General features: G+C 34.5%; 1 protein-coding gene across 1 annotated transcript; it reads left to right on the forward strand.

Moving 5' to 3' along the window:
- The first annotated feature begins 1,128 nt into the window (after positions 1-1,128).
- Positions 1,129-18,465, forward strand: LOC124358192. The gene is made up of 2 exons (XM_046810483.1): positions 1,129-2,626; positions 18,296-18,465. Exons 1-2 carry the CDS (start codon positions 1,129-1,131, stop codon positions 18,463-18,465), a joined length of 1,668 nt encoding a protein of 555 aa, XP_046666439.1.
- The last annotated feature ends 2,120 nt before the right edge of the window (positions 18,466-20,585 follow it).

Genomic DNA, 20,585 nt, shown 5'->3' on the forward strand with positions numbered 1-20,585 from the left:
GAGGAGCGCAAAAACATTGCCATGGGTAGATCATTGAACTCAGAAGTCATTGATGAAATTAATACATATCTTCTTTCCTGTAATCCTTTCATCAATGATTTCCGTAGATTGAGTGATGAGCCTTCAGTCAACGCTCATTTGGAATTTGAAGTGACCAGCAGATCTACCCATGGCCCTGTTCTTGGAGATAGGCAAACAGGCATTGAAGTGCACGCTGTATTGAGCAATGAAGACACCATAACTGATCCAAGAAAATTGACCATCTGGAAGAAGAGTGATAGGCGTCCGTCTTCCGTTGACCTCTTTAGCCCCTTAATGGAGCCTTTTCCAATATCCGTTGCTCTATCCTCAAGGTAATTTAGGGTGGCATATTGGGCGCTTAGACAACCACGGGGGGAAACTTTCACAATACAATTACTCTAGATGTCTCCTCCTCTCCGATCCCCGTTTCTCGCATTTCGGCAGGCTGTCTCAAGCATGGCAGGTCGAGATGTTCGCGAGGTACGAGGAGGAGCGTCTAAGATTTATTCGTTTCTCCCAAACGCGTTCTGCTGCTCAAAATTCCTTGAGGATAGGACCACTGGACGAGCTCCTTGAAGCTCAACGGGGTAGGCAAGCTGGTGGGCAGGTTTTAGGCGACATCACCCGCGATGAAACAGTCTTGGGTGAGGGTGGGGTGCAGGCTGGAAAAGTTTACCTCCCAAGTTCGTTTACCGGTGGACCCAGATACATGAAGGTACATTACGAGAACGCAATGGGCCTTGTGTCTCGTCTGGGTTCACCTACGTTTTTCCTGACGTTCACCTTCAGTGCTACTTGGGAGGAAAACAAGAAGGCCTGCCCTCACAACAGCGGGCGCAGTGACCCCTCAACAGCCTGCAGAAATCTTCCAGATTAAACTTGGCGAACTCCTCCGAGATCTGCGCAGCGGAGCAATGTTTAGCCGTCCGGTTTACATCGTCTATGTCATTGAAATGCAAATGAGGGGCCTTCCTCATGCCCACATTGTGTTTAAAATTGACGGCGATGGACCGGTACAGGCACGTGACATTGACTCCGTAATACGCGCAGACATCCCTTCGGAGGAGGAAGCCGCTGGAAGACTCAGGAAGTTGGTGCTGAAAACACATGATTCATGGTCCATGTGGTACTGACCACCGCACCGACTTCCTGTGCTGGGACTCTGCAAAGGGGCACTGCAACAAGTTCTACCCCAAGCCTGCCTGCCAAACCACCCACGTGGACGAGAGGGGGTTCGTCCAATACAAACGAGACTACACAAACGAAGGCTTTATCACATCACGGAGGAGACAGATCAAAGTGCATGATGGCTGGGTCGTTCCGTACAATTCCGCATTACTGCTCAAATACGAGGCGCACATAAACTTGGAGCTTGCTTCTACTCGTCGCGTAATCAAGTACCTCTTTAAGTACCTCATGAAAGGCGGTTCTCTCCAGAACGTAACCGTCACTCCCCTGGGGAAACAAGAGGATGAGGTCGAGCATTACGTGACGAAGAGAATGGTGGGTGCCAGCGACGCATGCTGGCGTCTTCTCGACTTTCCTGTGTCAAAGCTCGAGCCCACCGTTGAGTGTCTTCCCGTGCATTTAGAGGGCAAACAAAGTGTTGTCTTTCGGCCGAGACAGCTCTCTGATGCAGTCACTCAAGCAAGCTCCAAGCTTATGGTCTACTTCAATCGCCCGCACCATGAAACTTTTGACAATGTCACGTACCAGACATTTTACGAGAAGTTCATGGTGCACACTAAGCGCCCACGTACTGCGGAATTGTACGAACACCCCGATGGGCATCACTTTGTAACGACTCGCCAGCGTGGTGAGAAGGTATGTAGGTTGATGTGGGTCTCTCCCAACCGAGGAGAACAATACTACCTTCGTATTCTACTTATGTCTACACCTTGCCATGGTTACGTTGATCTTCTGGCTCGTGGCGGTCCTGGTTGCCGGACGTTTCAGGACGTAGCCCGCAATCTCGGCCTGGTGGAAGACGAAGAAGAATACAATCACGCGCTGCGCGAGGCATCTACGTTTATGACTGGACCTAGGCTCCGTTCCTTCTTCGTGATCCTCTGCAACATGGGAGCTCCCGCTGCTCTTCTGTGGGAGTCTTTCAAGAACCACCTTAGCGAGGATCACTTAGAAAGGAACCCTCTCGACCCTGAACTGGCGGTGAAACTTACCTTGATAGACATCGATCGGAGCCTCCGCCAGCAGGGATCGTGCTTGAAAGATCATGGACTCCCCTACGTCGAGGATGACACGACTGAGTTAGGTAGAGAGCTACTCAACTACGGCGAGAACCTCCAGCGAACCATCGTTGAGGACTGGGTGCCCAAACTCTCCCCAGACCAGCGCCGTGTGTTTGAGTACGTTCGCTCTCTGCTTCTCAACCCCCGTGACCGACGCACTTCTAGAATCATATTTCTGGACGGTCCCGGGGGTTATGGGAAGACCTCTCTGATTCGTGTCATCCTTGCGTATGTCCGTGGTTGTCGACAGGTTGCACTCGCCGTGGCTAGCTCAGGGATTGCTGCAAGGAACATGGCTGGAGGAACAACAGCACATAGCATGTTCCGACTCCCTCTAGACCTAGGTCACGGCACAGGTGTGTGGAACATCACCAACGGGTCCCAGCGAGCAGAACATATTAATTTATAACACAATAAATAAAACTAAGAAACATCGGTACCGTATTTATTGTGTTATAAATTTATGACATAATTTGCTAATTAAAAAAAGTCAGTGAAAACACATTGGTTAGTAGAGTGAAACGCCGCCTACCGCATCAGAATACGACGATCCAGTCAGAAATGGCAGCGCATAATGTACTTCACAATGTGTACCTAAAACAACCCGCCATTTCTGATTGGATAAACCTTTTGAGATGCGGTTTGCGGCATTCAACTCTACTAAGTGAGCTCTTTCAAATGAGGTATCACTCGACCCATGCTTCAATTTAAGATTTCCATGTTTTCCTCTGTGGGCCGTCCCCCCATGGTTGGCATGTCATGGTAATAGCAAGGGAAAAATAGTTTACATAGCCATACAACACTGTGCAAAGTTTATAGATGTTATCTCCTATGGTTTTTAAAATATTAAGCCGTACCCATACTTTTCAAACACCCTGTATATATATGTTGATATGTTGTTCTACTGAGAGTAACTTATGAAAAGTCTATACACAATTGTCACATTCCAAAATTATTAGAAGAGTTCCTGATGATGGAGCATCAAAAATATAGTACAGGCTATATTTTAACCGATCATTCAATCGCCGTGTCAACAGTAATCTTTAATAACCTAAGGACTTGTAAGTCATCCTAAGGCGTCATCAAAGGCCTTCAGATTAGTTTCATATAAAGCCCGGAAGTCATCACATATATGGCTTCTAAGTGTCACTTAGAATCTCCTATAGTATCGGCTGTCATTACTGATAACATTGCTGTAGCTTACGCAACTGCACTGTGTTCTAAATTTTGAGATAACTTCGTTGCCGTATATCATACTTTGGATACTGAGAAGCTAGGATGTGAATTTGAGATAAAGAAGATATCTCACAAAAAAGTTGACATTCATTTAGTTGGTCACAAACCATTTGGAACTGGTTGTTTGTTTTCTTCTGTCCTGTTAGCCATCATCCTGATAGCAATCCTAAATCCTTATTAGTCAGAACCCCAGGAAACTTTAACAAAACAAACTAACTGTTACCCGCATTATAATAAGCAATTTTCAAAATTGATGTCCTTATACTACTTAGTAAAATCATTTATTATATAATATTATAGTCATGACATTTTAAATTATGCATACATCACGTATGTATTATTTGTCTACATAATAAAGAGTATAAAAGTTTAACTTGAGTACTATAATTTTTTGCACGTAAAGGAGCATTTGTGGTTTCAATTAATTATATGTCCAACGCCACAACTGTCCGCTTTTTACTCCAATCAATACTACAAAAACATAAGTTTCAGACGCCTACTTCGGTCAACAAGAGTTTACTTGTAGCCCTTACCATGTAATTAGGTTCTAAGATAATTCCAATAACATAGTAGCGTTTGGCTAGTTGTCCTGGTGAATAAAAAATCTGTACATACGTAGGTCTTTGAAGCTTACTTCCGTTAAAAGGTGTCTACCTCCGAGCGTATAAATCATCTACGGTGCCACAGTTTGGTTTGCCTTATTGACACAACTAAAAAACTATATAGCTATGTTGGTCTCTGAAATATAGTAAAAAAGAGTCAACTTCCGGTTACTGTAATCTACTTTTGGTCTAAGCTAAATTTACAGTGCTATGGTTGAGTTTGCCTTCTTTCCCGATAAATAAAATATATAAAACATATAAAGGGCGGAGAAGGCAAATACCATCTAGGGCTAAATCTTTATTCAGTTAATAAAGATAATTAATATCTTTGTTCAATGAGGTTGATTTTATAATAGTGTTTAAGCAATATATACATTACATTAGATATTTTAAATTCATATATACACTATATTATATACATATATATATATATATATATATATATATATATATATATATATATATATTAATTGTTAATACATTTATACAGTATATATATATATATATATATATATATATATATATATATATATATACCCTATTACCTTTCTATTTCGTATCTGTATTCAATTCAAGCACTGTATAACCAATGTTTTATAAAATGTATATGTCAACAGATGTATCACCGGATTTTTCGAGATTAAGATTGAAGCATCATGAAACATAAATACCATTTTTTAGAATTAAAAAAAAAAATTCCAGGTAACTTTTATTTTCATATCAGACCATCCGTGGATTACAATAAATATCTTAAAAAATTATTTGGTCCAGCCGTTCTCGTGATTAGCGTTTAGCAACATATTTTTTATTCATTTTTATTTATAAGGTTGACTGAGAAACAAGTATTGCTGATACGGAAACAGGTAAATTGTAACTGATCAGTATTCTATGAATCTGTTCTACTATGGTGTATTTTGTAATCTCGTTTTGTAGTAAAGAACAGACACGATTGTGTGAGTGCTGGCGGCGGGTGGGTGGCATCACGACTATGACGTGAAAACCCACTCCACAAGTTGAGAATGTCCATAAGCCCACACAACGATTTGTACCTGTATAAATAGACCGTTTCATGTTTCATGCTGAAATATCGAGTATTATAGCTTTTCATATATTTTCAGGCAACAATTTGGGTGTCATGTTGCGTTATTAAGCCATTTGAGCGTGTTGTCTAGTCATTGGTTTAAAGCAACAAAAAACTCGTGTATCAAATAAACATTACCAAATACATTGACCGTAGTGTAGAGTTATGCTGTGGATCTTTAACTTAGAGGTCACAAGCTCTATTCCACGTGAGGTAATTCAAAAACTGCAAATGGGTTTTATCGGTTTTTTTTTTTAATGTAGTACAACTCATTGTAATAGAGTAATACTACAGGTACAAATGAAGAAATAATCTTATTAAAAATACCTGCTTATTACAAAATAATTGTAGGTTTGTTAAGTGTCACAAAACATTTTAAACATTACCCACATCATAAACGAAAACAAACAGGAAAATAAACAATATCTGTTACAATGATAACGAAAGAGGAAATTATGAATGAGACTCATCTTGGCGACTATAGTATTTGCTTAAATTAGTCTAAATTCAAAACATGGACAGACTGCATTTCCACAATTTAAACAGTTCGAGATGAACCTTAGAATGTTGCATCAAATCACACTTGTATGATTTAACAGTCACAAAACAAAGTTCATGGTTACCTTCTATCGCCAGAGTTGCAGTTTCTGGCACATTCTGAGAACAATTATTTATTTAAGAAATGGAAGAAACTTTTCATAAAGTAATAAGAAACCGTATAACCTTAACTGAGCTTTTATCGGATTAAGTGAAGCTGCTTTGCAATGAATTGTTGAGAACACCTGATTCAGAGTTACTTGAATTTGAAGACCTCACTTTAACATCTTAAAATAAGAATATAAGAAAAACCAAAGAGTTACTAACGTATATTCTTAAACTCTGGTTTTTAGTCTCAAATACTATATTTCGTGGTTTAGCAAAACAATATTCACTAGGAAATGTACATTTTACTACTTTTCATCAACTGCATGATGTTACAGGTCATAAAATAAACTTTAGAACATTTGATTACGACTCCATGTAACTGTTCTTATATAACCTTCTGTAAATGTCTGGATTATGAAAATGCCTAAATAAATATCGTTTTACAAAACCAAATTCATAGAAAGCAATTACTGTTACTTTTTAAAGGTGCTGAGCCACGACGCGTATAGGACAAAAGTTGGCTAGCTGAACAGAATTGAATGTCTCGGCATAAAAGCAGCCGTATTAACGAAAAGAGTAATAAGACAGCAGACTGAAGGTAGAGTCGAAGTAAAAGCTTTCTTACAGAATAGCGAGAACCTCATTAAGATGCACCTCCGAAGTACTAACAAACCTGCTGCAACAGATTATAGTAGTTGTCATCTAACGAACGCGATACTTCCACAACTCTTACAGGATTAACTTCTATGTTTCTGGATACATCATCAGCTTGCAACTCGTCTTGTAGCTTTTAAACCAAGGGTATTATCATATCGTCTACATCTAATTGAATAGATCAGTACAATAACCAAACTGTAATGATGCCAAAGCGGCATAGTTCGGATAGAATGAAAAATTTAATGACACATCACCTTTCGTCTCAATATTGTCTATGAAATTAATTTAAATCGTGTCTTAAACAAATACGAACTTCTCAAACAATCAGGAACAAACAACCATCTGAAAAGTGAGGATTTTTTTATGGCCATCTACTCTTGTGACATTCGTAAAGACGATTTAAATGTGGGATATCAAGATTATAATTCTGTCTAGGAGGACACAAAAAATTTATCATAGAATAGAAAGATTGGCACCTCCCCGTCTTCCTCTTTATTAAAGAGCAGTTCTACAAGAGTCGTTCTTCTCGAGGAGAAGTTCTTTTGGACTTTTCTGGGTAGTAAATTCATTAATCCACCTGATCCATATGATTTATTTGATGTGAAATTCCGAATATATATTCCGATACTCTTAGTTATGGTTCGTGTAACCGCACGGTCCTTCAATTTAATAAGTAGCTACATCCGATAATAATTTCAAGAAAGATCAATGGACAGAATGTAGCCTACTTACTACATATACCGATCATTACTTGGTAGAAGGTCAAAAAGCCCATCTTAATTATAAATACCATATGCCAAAGACCTATAAGATTGCAAACATTTACAATGTTAACACTAACCACGTGTGCGATTATCTTCATTTCCGCTTTTTGTGGATATTGTTAAATTCACAATCTTATTCCACTTGCTGTCAGACATTTACGTAATTTTTCCGATTATTATTTTGTATTGCCTTTTTCAACAGAAATTGGAGCTCTTATGTCTAATTTATTTATAATCTATCTTATTTTGACCAAAGGTATTATCGAATAAATTACATTTGGAACCAGAAAAACATACACAATGACACATGTAGCTACAGTGTGAACGCGCACGAGTATCCGCAAACCAAGGATTCAGCTGCAGTCGGAATCAGAAGTCTAGACACGAATCCAATAACTGGGAATTGGCGGTTTTCATTTCTGCCGCAGAGTTTGGTGTTGTATATCACACATATTGAGCATTGTTTGTATTAGATTGTTTGTTGTAAGTAAAGATACTGTCACTAATTTCACTTTCTAGAATTGTGCACAAAGGCAATGAATAAACTGGACTAAAAAATATGTGGGAAATATATATTTAGTTTCTAACAAGTAATGTGTTATTTTAATAAATCTTTATGATAATATAGCGTAACTACTAAATTATTATTGCTATGCCAACCGAGGTTAAATAAATTTACCACAAACCAGATACTTTTAACATATGTGGAAATAAATTTAGTTCACATCACAAGTGTCTTTATAGAATATTATAACATTAAGTAATAATTATTTATGATTTTTCAAGATTTTGAATCGAAAAAGAATGTCTTAAGAATATTGCTAACGTTCTGATAATGTATTTCCAACGTTGATTTTATCATAGACTAGCTGTTTGCCTGCGGCTTTCTTCATATTTCCCACAAAAGAAGGGCCAAAGTCAACCCGCTATATTTTCGGTAATCTTTGACTGTCAAATGGGGTCTTTATGAAAGACAGTAAATCCTTTAAGTATCCTAAGTTATTGAAGTAGTGTTATTTTTAAATGCCATAGTTACAGTTAAAAGGCAATCAATATTAGTACAGTTAAAAAGATTACGTACTTTAGTGATATAGGCAGATTATTACACAACTTTCTTTCATAATTATTTTAAAAATATAAATGGGATTTGTAGTGAATGAACTATTTATTTATATTATACGGCGTATTCACATAGCACCTCAACTTGTACTTTCACTTTAATTTCAACTTCTAGTTCTACAGGACTACATTTTAACAAACCGGTGGAACTTCAATTTCTACTGTATTGGATAGCAATAAAAATGAGCAAAACTTGCACAACCTTGCAATATTTAATCTTTATAGCACTTTCAACAATGCTGGACTGTTGCTGGTCTGGAGTGGTGGAAGTCCTTAGACAGAGGTCCTCAATTCCCTTGAAAGCATGTGACTCTGATTCCTTGTTCTCAAGAGAAATATCACGTATATTCTTTTACTTCAACAATAATATACATTTAAATACTTAATTTTCGTATATATTATATTATTTAAAAATATTGAAACATTCATTCACAGTTAATGTATCTCTCCATTACGTAACAACAAACACATTTAATTAAGAAAATGTTAATAATATATATTTACATACACATAAATAACCTGTATTTCCATACGCACGTACTTGTATTCATATACATTTATCTTCATATAAACTTACTATATAACACGGACTTCCTTTCAGTAGTACATTTCAGTGTCTTTCTTTACTCATAAATTCTGCAAATACATTTAGTTGTGTTTCATGTGTGAAATTTGTCTTTAATTGAATATAATAATAGTACAATAGCAGTTACCCACTGCTCTGTATGAATTTTAGGCTCTGCAAGTGTATGGCAACTTTTTACCACTATCAAGAAAATATGTATATTAACTTATTCTGTGATATTTTCCAGTTATAGTATTTCTTTAGTATGCCTTGTTTCTTCTATAATATATATATATACACTAGCCTGAGAAGCCTATTTCTGTGAAAATATAACTAAGACGGGTTTTGTAGTAATCGCAACTCACAGCAGCCTTTACATTAATAGTTAAGGTTATCTAGTAATGATGTCTTTAAAATTTGCATTCTGGTACTAACCAAGCACTGCATTTTTAAATTTTTTAAATTAAATATTCTTATCTTGATATTTTCTTACTCCGTGCTTAAAATCAATTGCAAAAATGTTGAAATAAGAAGTGTTCTTACTAATAAGCTTACTCTATAGTTTTAAAGCATTAAATGTAAACAAATGGAAAATATCAGCTAAATTAATTAATCTTATTTTATATTACTGAGTTATTTGAAATTAAGACTCTAAATCCAATCTAAATGTTTAATAGAGTTGGGGTTTTTTACGTTGGAAAACATTGAGAAGCGGGAGTGTTAAAGTTAGATTGTTCGATAGCCGTATGCTTGGATAAGTTCTTTGTATAAAAGACCTCCCCAAAGACCCTACGTAACTCCTCATCACAGTCTTGTTTCCCTTTCCCTTCTCCCCCTCCCACCCTCCCCCTCGACACCCTCACAGCCCCAACCCATTCTCACACCGATTCTCTCAGCAACAATAACCACGCATCACTGGCTAAAAACTCTTCTTCAATGTAGCTTTGGTACTAAATTCTAAATACTTAACTATATATTATCGGTATAGTGCACGTGTAATATATAAACATAATGCAACTTTAAATTACTATGTTATTTAGTTTTTTCACTAAAATGTCATGATAGGAAATAGATAAAGGTCTAATCTAAATAAATATCAACCTACCTGTAATTTAAGTAGAACTTGAGTAAGGTGTACAGCTAACATTATAGTTAAATGTGAATCGAAGTGTCATTAAAGTTGTATTGTATTTCCACACCGTTCTAATGCTGACGTGACAGTTGTCGCGACGAAAGTCTTCTAGTTCCTGTCACACAGTTCAGAGAGGCTATTACTCTAAAGTAACTATACAAAATAAAATAAAATTAAAATTACCAGATCACAGTAGGTTTTTAAAATACTTCAGAATACTATAAAGTAACAATTTTATTTTATTTTATTTCCAACGGTAACCCATTTTTACAATTGATTATATTATGGTAGAGATAGCAAGCTTGAACAAAATATAATAATATAAAATTATTTAACAATGTTTTCATAAATAACAAAGATACTAATAATAACATGAGTAGGGTAACAATATAACCTATAGACAGTAACAAGTAACAGATAATAAAGTATGAAGTAAGATAACAATAGATCAACAGTGCAATTACGATATGAGAACTGAACATAATTGCAATTGAACAGTCGCAACTGTCCTAACTGAAAATATTTACAGGAATAGATAGATCGTAGGATAACTTTATAACATATATTAAGTGGACCCATCCCATTATACAGGTAACCTATAACATATCCAACACATTCCAAAAGAAGAAAAAATTCATTATTTGATAACACATATTAAGAATTATTAGTACAGGAATATATATTACTTTAATTGTTTTAACAAGATAGGAATACGCCACACCGCGTCTCGTATAACAGGCTACGCTGAGGGTGCTTTTGAAACTTAAAATCTCTAGCTGTTTTGATTCTCTAGACAGACAGACATACATACATGACATACAGCAAAACATGTTTATATTCCGGCAGGCAAAAGAGGAATTCTTCAGCATTAGGAAATTAAGAATTAGGAATTCTGAGTGTTAGGCTAATGGGTGTGACGCTGAGCCAAATTCCATGGTTTAACATGCATCACCGTAGAACTCATTCTTTTCGACGTATAACTGATGTTTCATGCCATGTTTAAAGCCTACAGAGAAAACCTTTTTCAAGATTTCTTACCACGTGGTACATTTAATCTTTGTCTTAGGTTGCATAACAGATTCTAGAGGTAGGGTACTACAACGAAAGAGTAAAAATTTTTACACATTTTCAGCATTGACTTTCCACTCTATTAGTCTTTATTTCTACTGTATAAATGATTATATGTTGCATTAAAAAATCTAATATAATTGTATTACTGACAATGTTTACAAATTTATTTGTTCTGCTATTTTCTCATTTCGATCATTGTTATCCATTAGACGAACGTTAATATATATGATGACACAGCCAAATTCCAAGGTGTGACACTTACCGTCATTGAACTCAGTGTTATCTATATAGGACTAGTTTCATGCAAAATTTTAAACCTCTATAGACAAGTTAGTTTTCGATCAATCGTATGGAGAGACAGGTATATATTATAGATATATTTGGTTGAGGGTTAATAAAGACTATCACTAGAGTGGCTGGAACAATTACATTTCTATCGGTTTTCCTGTTCGTACGATGTTTCGAGAATGAACTGACCTATTTGTATGCAGCCTCAGCGAAGTCTGTCATGGGACACGTACCATGTTATAGAATATATGTCGTAAAATGCTTATTTTGTGGTTTGCACAACAGCGAGACGGTAGCTAATTTTGTATAATATATTTCGCTACTCAAAAGCCTTGGTGTTCTTTGATCGAAATTTACAATATTTAGACTAGTAAACTAAGGCATAGGATAGCCAACATATTGCGTGTGTTTCTTACTCACTTCTCCACAGTAATTGGAATATCTTGTCATCTCTGAAACATCACTATAATTAATGCTTGACTAAGATAAAAGGATATTGAGTGAGAACTTTATAGGAAGAGTTCAACTGTTTCTTATTTACTGTGTATGCCCAAAACCTTCTCAAATCACTTCATACCAGCCTAAGATGCTGAGATAATGCCTTTCTCAAACCGGGAAATTATTATAAACGTATGCATTTGAATACAATTAAGGTACTGCAATGGGCTGAATGATCCTTGTTAATAAATGTATACTTTCGGACGAAAACTGCTAGTCCGTAACTCACTAAAATAGCACATTATGTAAAATTTCAATGTAGTTTTTTTATTCTTTTCTGAATATGATTGAAAGTTTTTATATTTATACGCTACGAAAGCAAAGGCATTGCAAAGCCCAAAAATCACCTTAATATATATTGACACACTATAGTGTATAATAATAATATAATATATAACTTAGTGCTTGCATTTAATGGAAGTTGTAAACATGTTACTAACAAAAGCACCATCGATCGCAGGAGCACTAAGACGTGCAGCATCACCCAATCGAGACAAAGTTGACAACCTGTTACATTGCACTTATGTCTCTGCGTGACTGTATCCATTCATCCTACGTGCAGCCCTTTAGTTACATTAAATATATTAATAAAGTAATTGTGTTCGCAGTTTATTACTCTGTAGTTACTATTCTCCTAACTAGTACTAGTTATAATGTTAGGCTGTCTATCCGATAAAGTCCACGTTTTTCTTTTATATGCTTATTGTTTATTAATGAACTGTACAAACTTGATTAATTATTGTAGTTATTTTAAATGAAATTTAATTAATTCATTAAAACAAGTTCGTTTTATGCTTGATGTTAAATGCCTTTATGGAGACCTAACAAATTTTTTACTTAATTCAAGAATTATGTTTTGTAGAAATTGAGATTAGTCATAAATCTCTGTTTTATATATAGCTTTGGTCAAAAATAGTACCTACGGAGAGGAACATTTTTAAAGACTCAGATTCCCACGTGATTGGCCTAACGTTAAAACTAGGCGTACAGTACCAACATCATGTGCGGAAACAAGTTGGTCCAGTAAGGGCTGATTTAAAAATCGGTGTCAATAGAGAAAAGTTAAACTTAAGGATTTTATCTATTTATAGCAAGGAGAATTACTCCACTGTCATCTAATCTCCAAGTTTTCCAAGTTTACTTCGCAATTCTCTGACCTAATTTCAATGTTTACAACGATTTTATACGCTTAAAACCTTTTCTTGTACTAAGACCTATAGGTTATAGCAACGTCTCTGCCGTCACTTTAAACTTTGACGTGCACAATTAAAATGACTTGTAATGTATTGTCAAGATGCAATAATGTTTAATGTATTATAAATTCTATCAGATTTTTTTTCCTTGCGCCAATGTAAATGCCATGACTAATCCGACTAATTATTTGACAATAGCTTTGCATTTAGGGTTGCGATGTAAGTAGGTATGAATTATATCGTTGTGGGATTGCAGAACATGTAATATAATTGTTGGTTGGCACTATTTGATCAGTTGTTTTAAACAAACTTTCAACGTATGAAGCGAAATACTGATCTTAAAAGGACTGAATAAACATCCAATTGACTAAGTGAGCAAGTTTAAACGTTATTTTACTCTACAAATTATGTATAGGTCAAAACAGGATCTTGCCGCATCTCTAACCCAGATTCAAAGTCTGTCAAGTTAGCTAGCAACGGTAAAGTGGTTCACATTGTAGAATATCTAATGGAACGTACATATGCTATTGAAGACATGTAAAACCAAACCTTAACAACGCTACTAAGTAATAACTTTATAAATGTTTTTGATAGCCACTATCAACAACAGTGATGCAAATCACTTAAGATCATATTTAAAAGACTCTACTTCCAGATTCTATAAATATTCATATACTTCAAGTGACGATTACGACATGTTGCTGATAGGTAAGAGATTATTCAACTGTACGTTGATATGGACATTTTGAACGGGATGTCTTGAAAATAAAAAAATGCCTATAAAACTAACATAGTTGAGAAACAGGTTGCTGAAAAGTCATAGGTTATCTAATTGCACGTATATACATTTTCAATGAAATGCTGTCGAGAAAAATGTGATATCTACGAAATTAACACAGGTAATAACAAGGTTAAATGATGATGCAATTGTAATCAAAATTCTGTAAAAACCCTCTTCCCGGTAGAATAATGCTGCAAGAGAGTTAATTACAGGCTATGCATTAATAAAGCCCATTGGAGAGTGTATGATTATTGGTTAAAAATGTACTCCACTGATCTGTCATGACTATCCCTGAGGAATCATACTGTGTGCCATAAACCTTACATCAACTCTATCACGATTTGACATATTTATGTCTTACACTGATGTAAGTATTATGGATGTTCCTATGCTTCAACATCTTAGCCAGAGAATAAAAATGGAATAACACTGAATCCGTACCGACAAACCATACCGAAAAGCTTACCTCCACCTTTCGAATAACCTGGAATATATATCTGGTTTTAAAAAACTGCACTTGGTAAAGACCTAATTGGTAAGGGCTTCCTTAGTCTTTAACATCAACGGGGAGGCAATGTATATAGGTTATTATTTGGAGTTTAAAATGGAACTATACTGCAGTTTCTGAGTTCCTACCCCATACATTCCTAGTCAACAAATATCGATCTCAGTAAGAAACGATTGGAGAAAGAAAAAACTTCCTGGCGTCATTTGATAAAAAATTTGGTTTCATTTAGAATAACTCTTTGATACAAATGTCTTCAATCGCCTGAACTGAAAGGTCCAATGATTCCGATAAACCATTAAATTTTGACCAATGTTGGTTGTAGAATTTCTTTCATTGAGGTAGCAAGTACACAGTTAAGACGCAGCGCAATAGTCATTTTAGGAGTTAAATAAGACATTTTCTCGGCTTTTTCCAAATGAAAAAGAGGAGAGTTTATGTAAATAAACAAACACGTTGGGTCAGCTCATATCTTCACGGACTAAATTATTCAGTCTTAACTACTTTCTTTTATAAGTAGATAGAAGGTTGTATGCGCTCAAGAAAAATCCAAATTTAAATCTATATAGTGCTAATAATTAATTTGAACATACATGTTTTTACAAATAATCAATAATTTTACTTCACATAATTCACGTGTACAACTCGGAAGGATTTAGTACATAATTACCTATTTATACAGTAAAAATAATTTTAAAATCTATTGCAAATGTTTTAAAAACTGTGTAATATAACTATTTCAATGAAAATATATATATTTACAATTGATACAACACTTATTAACATATTATCTTAAGTAACTCTTAACAATAAAGAGTTTTGAATTATAATTCGTCCTAGATCAATACAAATCTTTTATATACTTTAAAAAGATAGAAATTATGCCATCATGATCAAAACATATGTTGAAACGTGTCAACTTTGAATGATATTTAAACAGAACTATTATAGAGAATCATTATTTGTGTTCAGAAACATAAACAAGGTAATTATTGCAATTAAAAATTAAGCCATGCAATCAAATTAATATACAAGGAACATAAAACTCAAACTCATATAGTGGTTGACCACTTCATTGACGTTAATGAGGTTTAGGCCATGTTCAACAGTAATAATTATAATTATGTTTAATTGCAATCTAGTTTGAGGTCGGTTAAATTAGTGAATACCTGGAATTGCATTAAAACGTACTTGGTTTATGGTTTAAAATAGACAAAACATAGTTTAATTATTGACTAACCATCTAATTAAAAAAAAATTAGGTCGCAATGAAACATTTTAGTGAAGAAATATTGGTATATAAATTTTTGACACCCCATTCAGTTTGATCTGCAAACTTCTAAGTTATACAATGTTATAAATAATTTTACATAGAAAAGAACGAAGCTTATTATACATATAAATTATATAACATGTATGAATGAGGTTATTTCTAAACTCATGCACTCTCTTTAGGAGAATGTTCCTTTGATCATAAGGATCGTAATCATTATATAAACATCCATACGTCTACTCTGATTCGATAAACGTCCATTTGTCTATATTTAATATTTATAACAAAGGTTAAATGGAATGGTTTGTTTGTTAAGTTTTGCATTTGTTTAAAGTTTAAGACCAAAACTGCGAGTTAGCTACTTCTATTTTCATATGATGACTACTTAAGAATATTAACATTAAATGTTTAAAAACCCCAAATTTTTTGAAACTCACCAAATAACACTTTAGTAAAAATTCGGACTACAAATTCATAATTGCTTTACTTTTTGAAAGCGGATGGAAGCGTTACTTAAGTTGTAAATCATGCTATAATAACTAATTAACTAATTTTATATTTAACCAATTGGTTTTAAATAAATACTCGATTACAAGGATAAATAATTAAACAAGTTTATTTAAGAAAAATTCCATTTTGCAAACACAATTACAATTGTTTAACACAACACATTAAACATTGCTTTTGTATATTATCTTCAGACACCGTCTTTAACCACGATAAATATCTATAAATAAAACAGAACTAAATAGATCATTCACATTTCAAATATCAGCTGTTATGTCAACAATGGAGCCAAAATAAAGTTGTATCTATTAGCTTAAATATCAGCTGCAGCGTAATAAAGCTGAACAGCTTATTTTCCAACGATTGAGAAATATGAACGTATTTATATTATTGTAAATCCACAGGCAATCCAAGATGCAAAAGAGTACAAATCGATTGCTCATTTTTAGTTATTATTATTAGTAGGATTTTTTTTTCAAGTAAGAGACTATGAATATTTTGCGTATTTTGATATTAAGCGGTAAGACAACTGAATTTTTGTGTGTGTTCAAATAGCAATTTTGTTTTCCAAGTTTTTACTATTTTAAAAAAACTGTTTGTATTATATTGTTCCGCTAAAAACGTAATATTATACATGTACAATTCTGGTTTAATTTGTTTCAGTGACTATAATTTTAATTTTAATCGGATTACGTTCGATTACTACTGTTTTATAGTATGTATGCAATCAACACAGACAATATTTGAATACGCGAAGTACAAAAATAGACTAATGCAATCACGAAGGTACGTGTATGATGAAAACCTGCTTAGACGGATCTTGAAACTGTTGACGTAGCACTGATCGATACGTTCATGCTAGGGCGGGTTCATTGTAAATATATTCCCTTCCCCTCCTGCTCCTCATCTCGATATTGTCTTCCTCTCCCTATCAACATATTAACCACACATCAGCTCACATCCATCTTGAACTAATGAACACACAGGCAATATACCTCCAGTTTCTTCTGTATTTTTCATCAAACAGTGAGAAATAACTGCAATGTTTGTTCAGTGGCCCATTTAAGTTCTCTGAATTTTGGTTGAGCGGATATGATATAAAGTCCACACTGTATTACAAATTCAAGTAAAGAGGGTTGGAAATAATCTATCTCTTGCATGTGATGGTGCTCAACATATTAACTAGTGTGGAAACATATAGTTACAGCAACTAGTGTTTGTACACTACTCATACATGAAGCACTGTGTAGTTACTAATCATAACGAGATAAACTTTTATGTTCAACCTCTAATTTTTAACACCATCGTTTTACGAGATATAATATACATTACGAACATGTGCTGTCTGACTTCTTTAATTAAATCTTTTATGGCAAAGTGAACACAATATGGAGGTCCGCATGTATGTTATTGAAACAGTAAAAACCTTGAAATCAAAGAAGATACGTAATAAATATTGAAATAAACAAATAAATTGATCCTAAATTTTTAATACTAATCAGAATACAACTAATACACGATTGCTTACTAAAATTAACTCGGTACCATTAAAAAATTATGGTTGAAGAAATTTCTACATCGCAGCGTATTTTACAAGAATTTCTGGACATGCAAATTTGGAATAATATTGGAAAACCATTCATGAAAGTAATAAGAAGACCAATTGGCTCACCAGCACGAGATTAAGGTATATTATCGTAGCATTTTATAAGCCTGCTCTATCGAGACTTACGTTACTAAATCACCTTGTTCTTTCAAAGCTAATTTCTAATAAACTAGTTACTTCTAAAAAGTTCCCACCTTTTGAAATCTTCAAGCCTTTTTAAGCTCCCATTTTTGGGAAATTCCAGGTCGTATAATTGTCCAAGAGCCCCTGAACTCTTCCAGCTACCAACATTCATAAGTATTTGGACTAAGGGTGTTCGCGGCTACTGAAAATTCTTAGAGAGAGGAGCCTTTGGGAACTGACGGAATCTAAGAGGAAGATTGTTACATCTAATAGCTTCCGACTTCTACCAGCTAATTTTTTGGAACCCTTGAGTATTCTCAACCACTAGGAGTACTAGCCTCCGTGAAGTCCCAAGCTTAGGCAGCCCGCTGGCCCCTAGTATCCCTTGGTCTCAAGCAGGATCGATCCTCTACTACCGACCCTGGCAGGCCTTGGCCTCTGGGAGAGGTGGACTCGGATTTTGGCAGCGATCGGCCTGTGGTAGTTCCTGATCTCTCGAAGCGTTCGCTCTCTGGCAGGTTTTGGTGTCAGGGAGCTCTCAGCTTCTAGGACCTTCCGATCCTTTCAGAGAAGCAGGATGAGGGTGTTAAAATACCCCTAGTGTAACCCCTTTAAGTCGACCCAAAAAGTTGTGGTTGCAGATATACCGTCATAAAGATATGGTCGTATAATTTGAAGCTCATATTATCACCAGACGGTAAGCTATATTATCGAATGAGCGTTAGCTCGTATAACTCGGAAGACTGGCTAAATTTGTTTTCTCTCATTCTGTTTACAGGACATATTTATAAATAATTTGGCTATGGATTTAAATTTTGTTTAACACTATTTCTACGTAGGCAATATCGATGAGCGTTAGTAAAGCCTATCTCATTGGAGATATCTGAAATATTTTGCATGAAATTTCGTTTATACATGGAAAACTACAATTTTATGGTAGTTTGTGTCCTTTCATTGGATATATTTGAGAGTTAGTGATGTCTATTACTTTGAAGACTGGTAAATTATTTGTATATCTACATGTCTGCCTATTTTATAGGCGGGGGATATATTTAGGTGTAGAATAAATGTTTGTACACAGTTTCTTAGTCTGCAAGATACTCCATTTACATTTCTATCTTCACGCTTTCATTTCTCTACAAGTGTCACTGCTACAGCACATTAGAGCTGTCTGTGCTCAAGGAACCTTAAGAGTCACGTAAAAAACGTAACCATTCATATACCTGCAAGCATTTTCTCAAGGCGAATTGTGTGCCCAAAAATGCAAGTGCACTCCCATTCTTCTATAGAGTCAGTCACCATTGTAACCAGCCCCTACACATTGCTTTCTTTTGAAGTACTCATCCCTTTCGCACACATTTTATCAATGAAACGTTGGGTTTTGTTGCTAGAGAACAAATAAAAAAATAAAGGATTTAAAATTGTATTGCAAGGATGAATATTCAGGGTGAGTTTTAATTGTCTCTCCCAACCGACCCTGTCTGCTTTTCTTCAACTATTGAATCCGAACTACCTCCGATCATTATGTTGTATATCATATATTTCCATTTTATTAAGTTCAATCGCCATCTTAAATCCACCATATTGAAATTGATCAAAACTTGTTAAAGAGTATAATATCCTGTACAGAAATGACTCTTTTACATCTTGAGAGTACTTTAAAGTAGCAAATAGAAGAGAAATATGTGTATTAAAATAAATTACTGTAAAAAAAAAAAAAACATATCTTTCAATGCTTTAAGCCATCCTATTAGTTTCTTCTTTTTGTCCTATACTAACTCACATGTTGCAAAAGTTTAATTAAAAACTAATGTAATGGTAAAAGTACGAATATAGAAGAAACAAATAAAGATATTAAAAACTGGTTGCCGCATAGTTTTCAGTGTGAACAAAAAATATATAAAAATTATGTACCATAACACCCACATTTACGTTAAAATATTTGATCTAATTACATCATTATTGCCGAAAATATGAGCTAAATCAATATGAACTACTTGCTACTCAGAGGTAATAAAAATCAGATATCTGAATAATAGTACGCTAAATGATAACGAGTAGGAGTGAAAGTTTTTTTAACCTACGCCATATTATACAAATTCTTAAATTATATATTAAGTCAATACGTTAAAGTAGAGGAAACCAAAAGGCAATTTAGGGCGTTACACTTGTATTTTGTTGTAATTGTTCTATATAAAAACAAAGCGCAATTTTCTAGCTACTTATTAGTATAAAATACTACAATGTCCAATGATAATATGGGTGGGACGACATTATCTCTTTTACAAATTATCATCTTTACAAAAAATATAGAGCCCGAAATTTTACAATTTCATATATCCCCTTTATACAAGCCGTTTATTCTGTACTAACCGTCCTTTTGGAAAGAATATAAATAAAACCTTATAGATAAATTATATCATAAAAAGTCATGTCTCTTCTGCCGTATACGAAAGCAACTGAACAACACTTTTGACAAGTTTCCATAAGAATATTACTTTTCGTAGAATTTTGTACCAAAGATATACTAGTAACCAATTATTATTAAATTCGTGAGACTGCAAAGGCAGTCTGTTGAAATTAAAGTAAAATGTTTTGTTAAAACTAATTTTGATCCTTTAGTAAGTTTTAGCTTGAAATTTAAGAATGTGTTTCTATTTATATACGTT

The sequence above is a fragment of the Homalodisca vitripennis genome, chromosome 3, assembly GCF_021130785.1.
Source record: "Homalodisca vitripennis isolate AUS2020 chromosome 3, UT_GWSS_2.1, whole genome shotgun sequence".
NCBI classification, from domain to species: Eukaryota; Metazoa; Arthropoda; class Insecta; order Hemiptera; family Cicadellidae; genus Homalodisca; species Homalodisca vitripennis.

Excerpts from the sequence above, each read along its gene's own strand:
- LOC124358192 (XM_046810483.1), top strand. The coding sequence starts at position 1,129 with ATGATTCATGGTCCATGTGGTACTGACCACCGCACCGACTTCCTGTGC. Across the intron at positions 2,627-18,295 it reads AGACCTAGGTCACGGCACAG|TATCCCTTGGTCTCAAGCAG; the intron begins GTGTGTGGAACA and ends GCTGGCCCCTAG.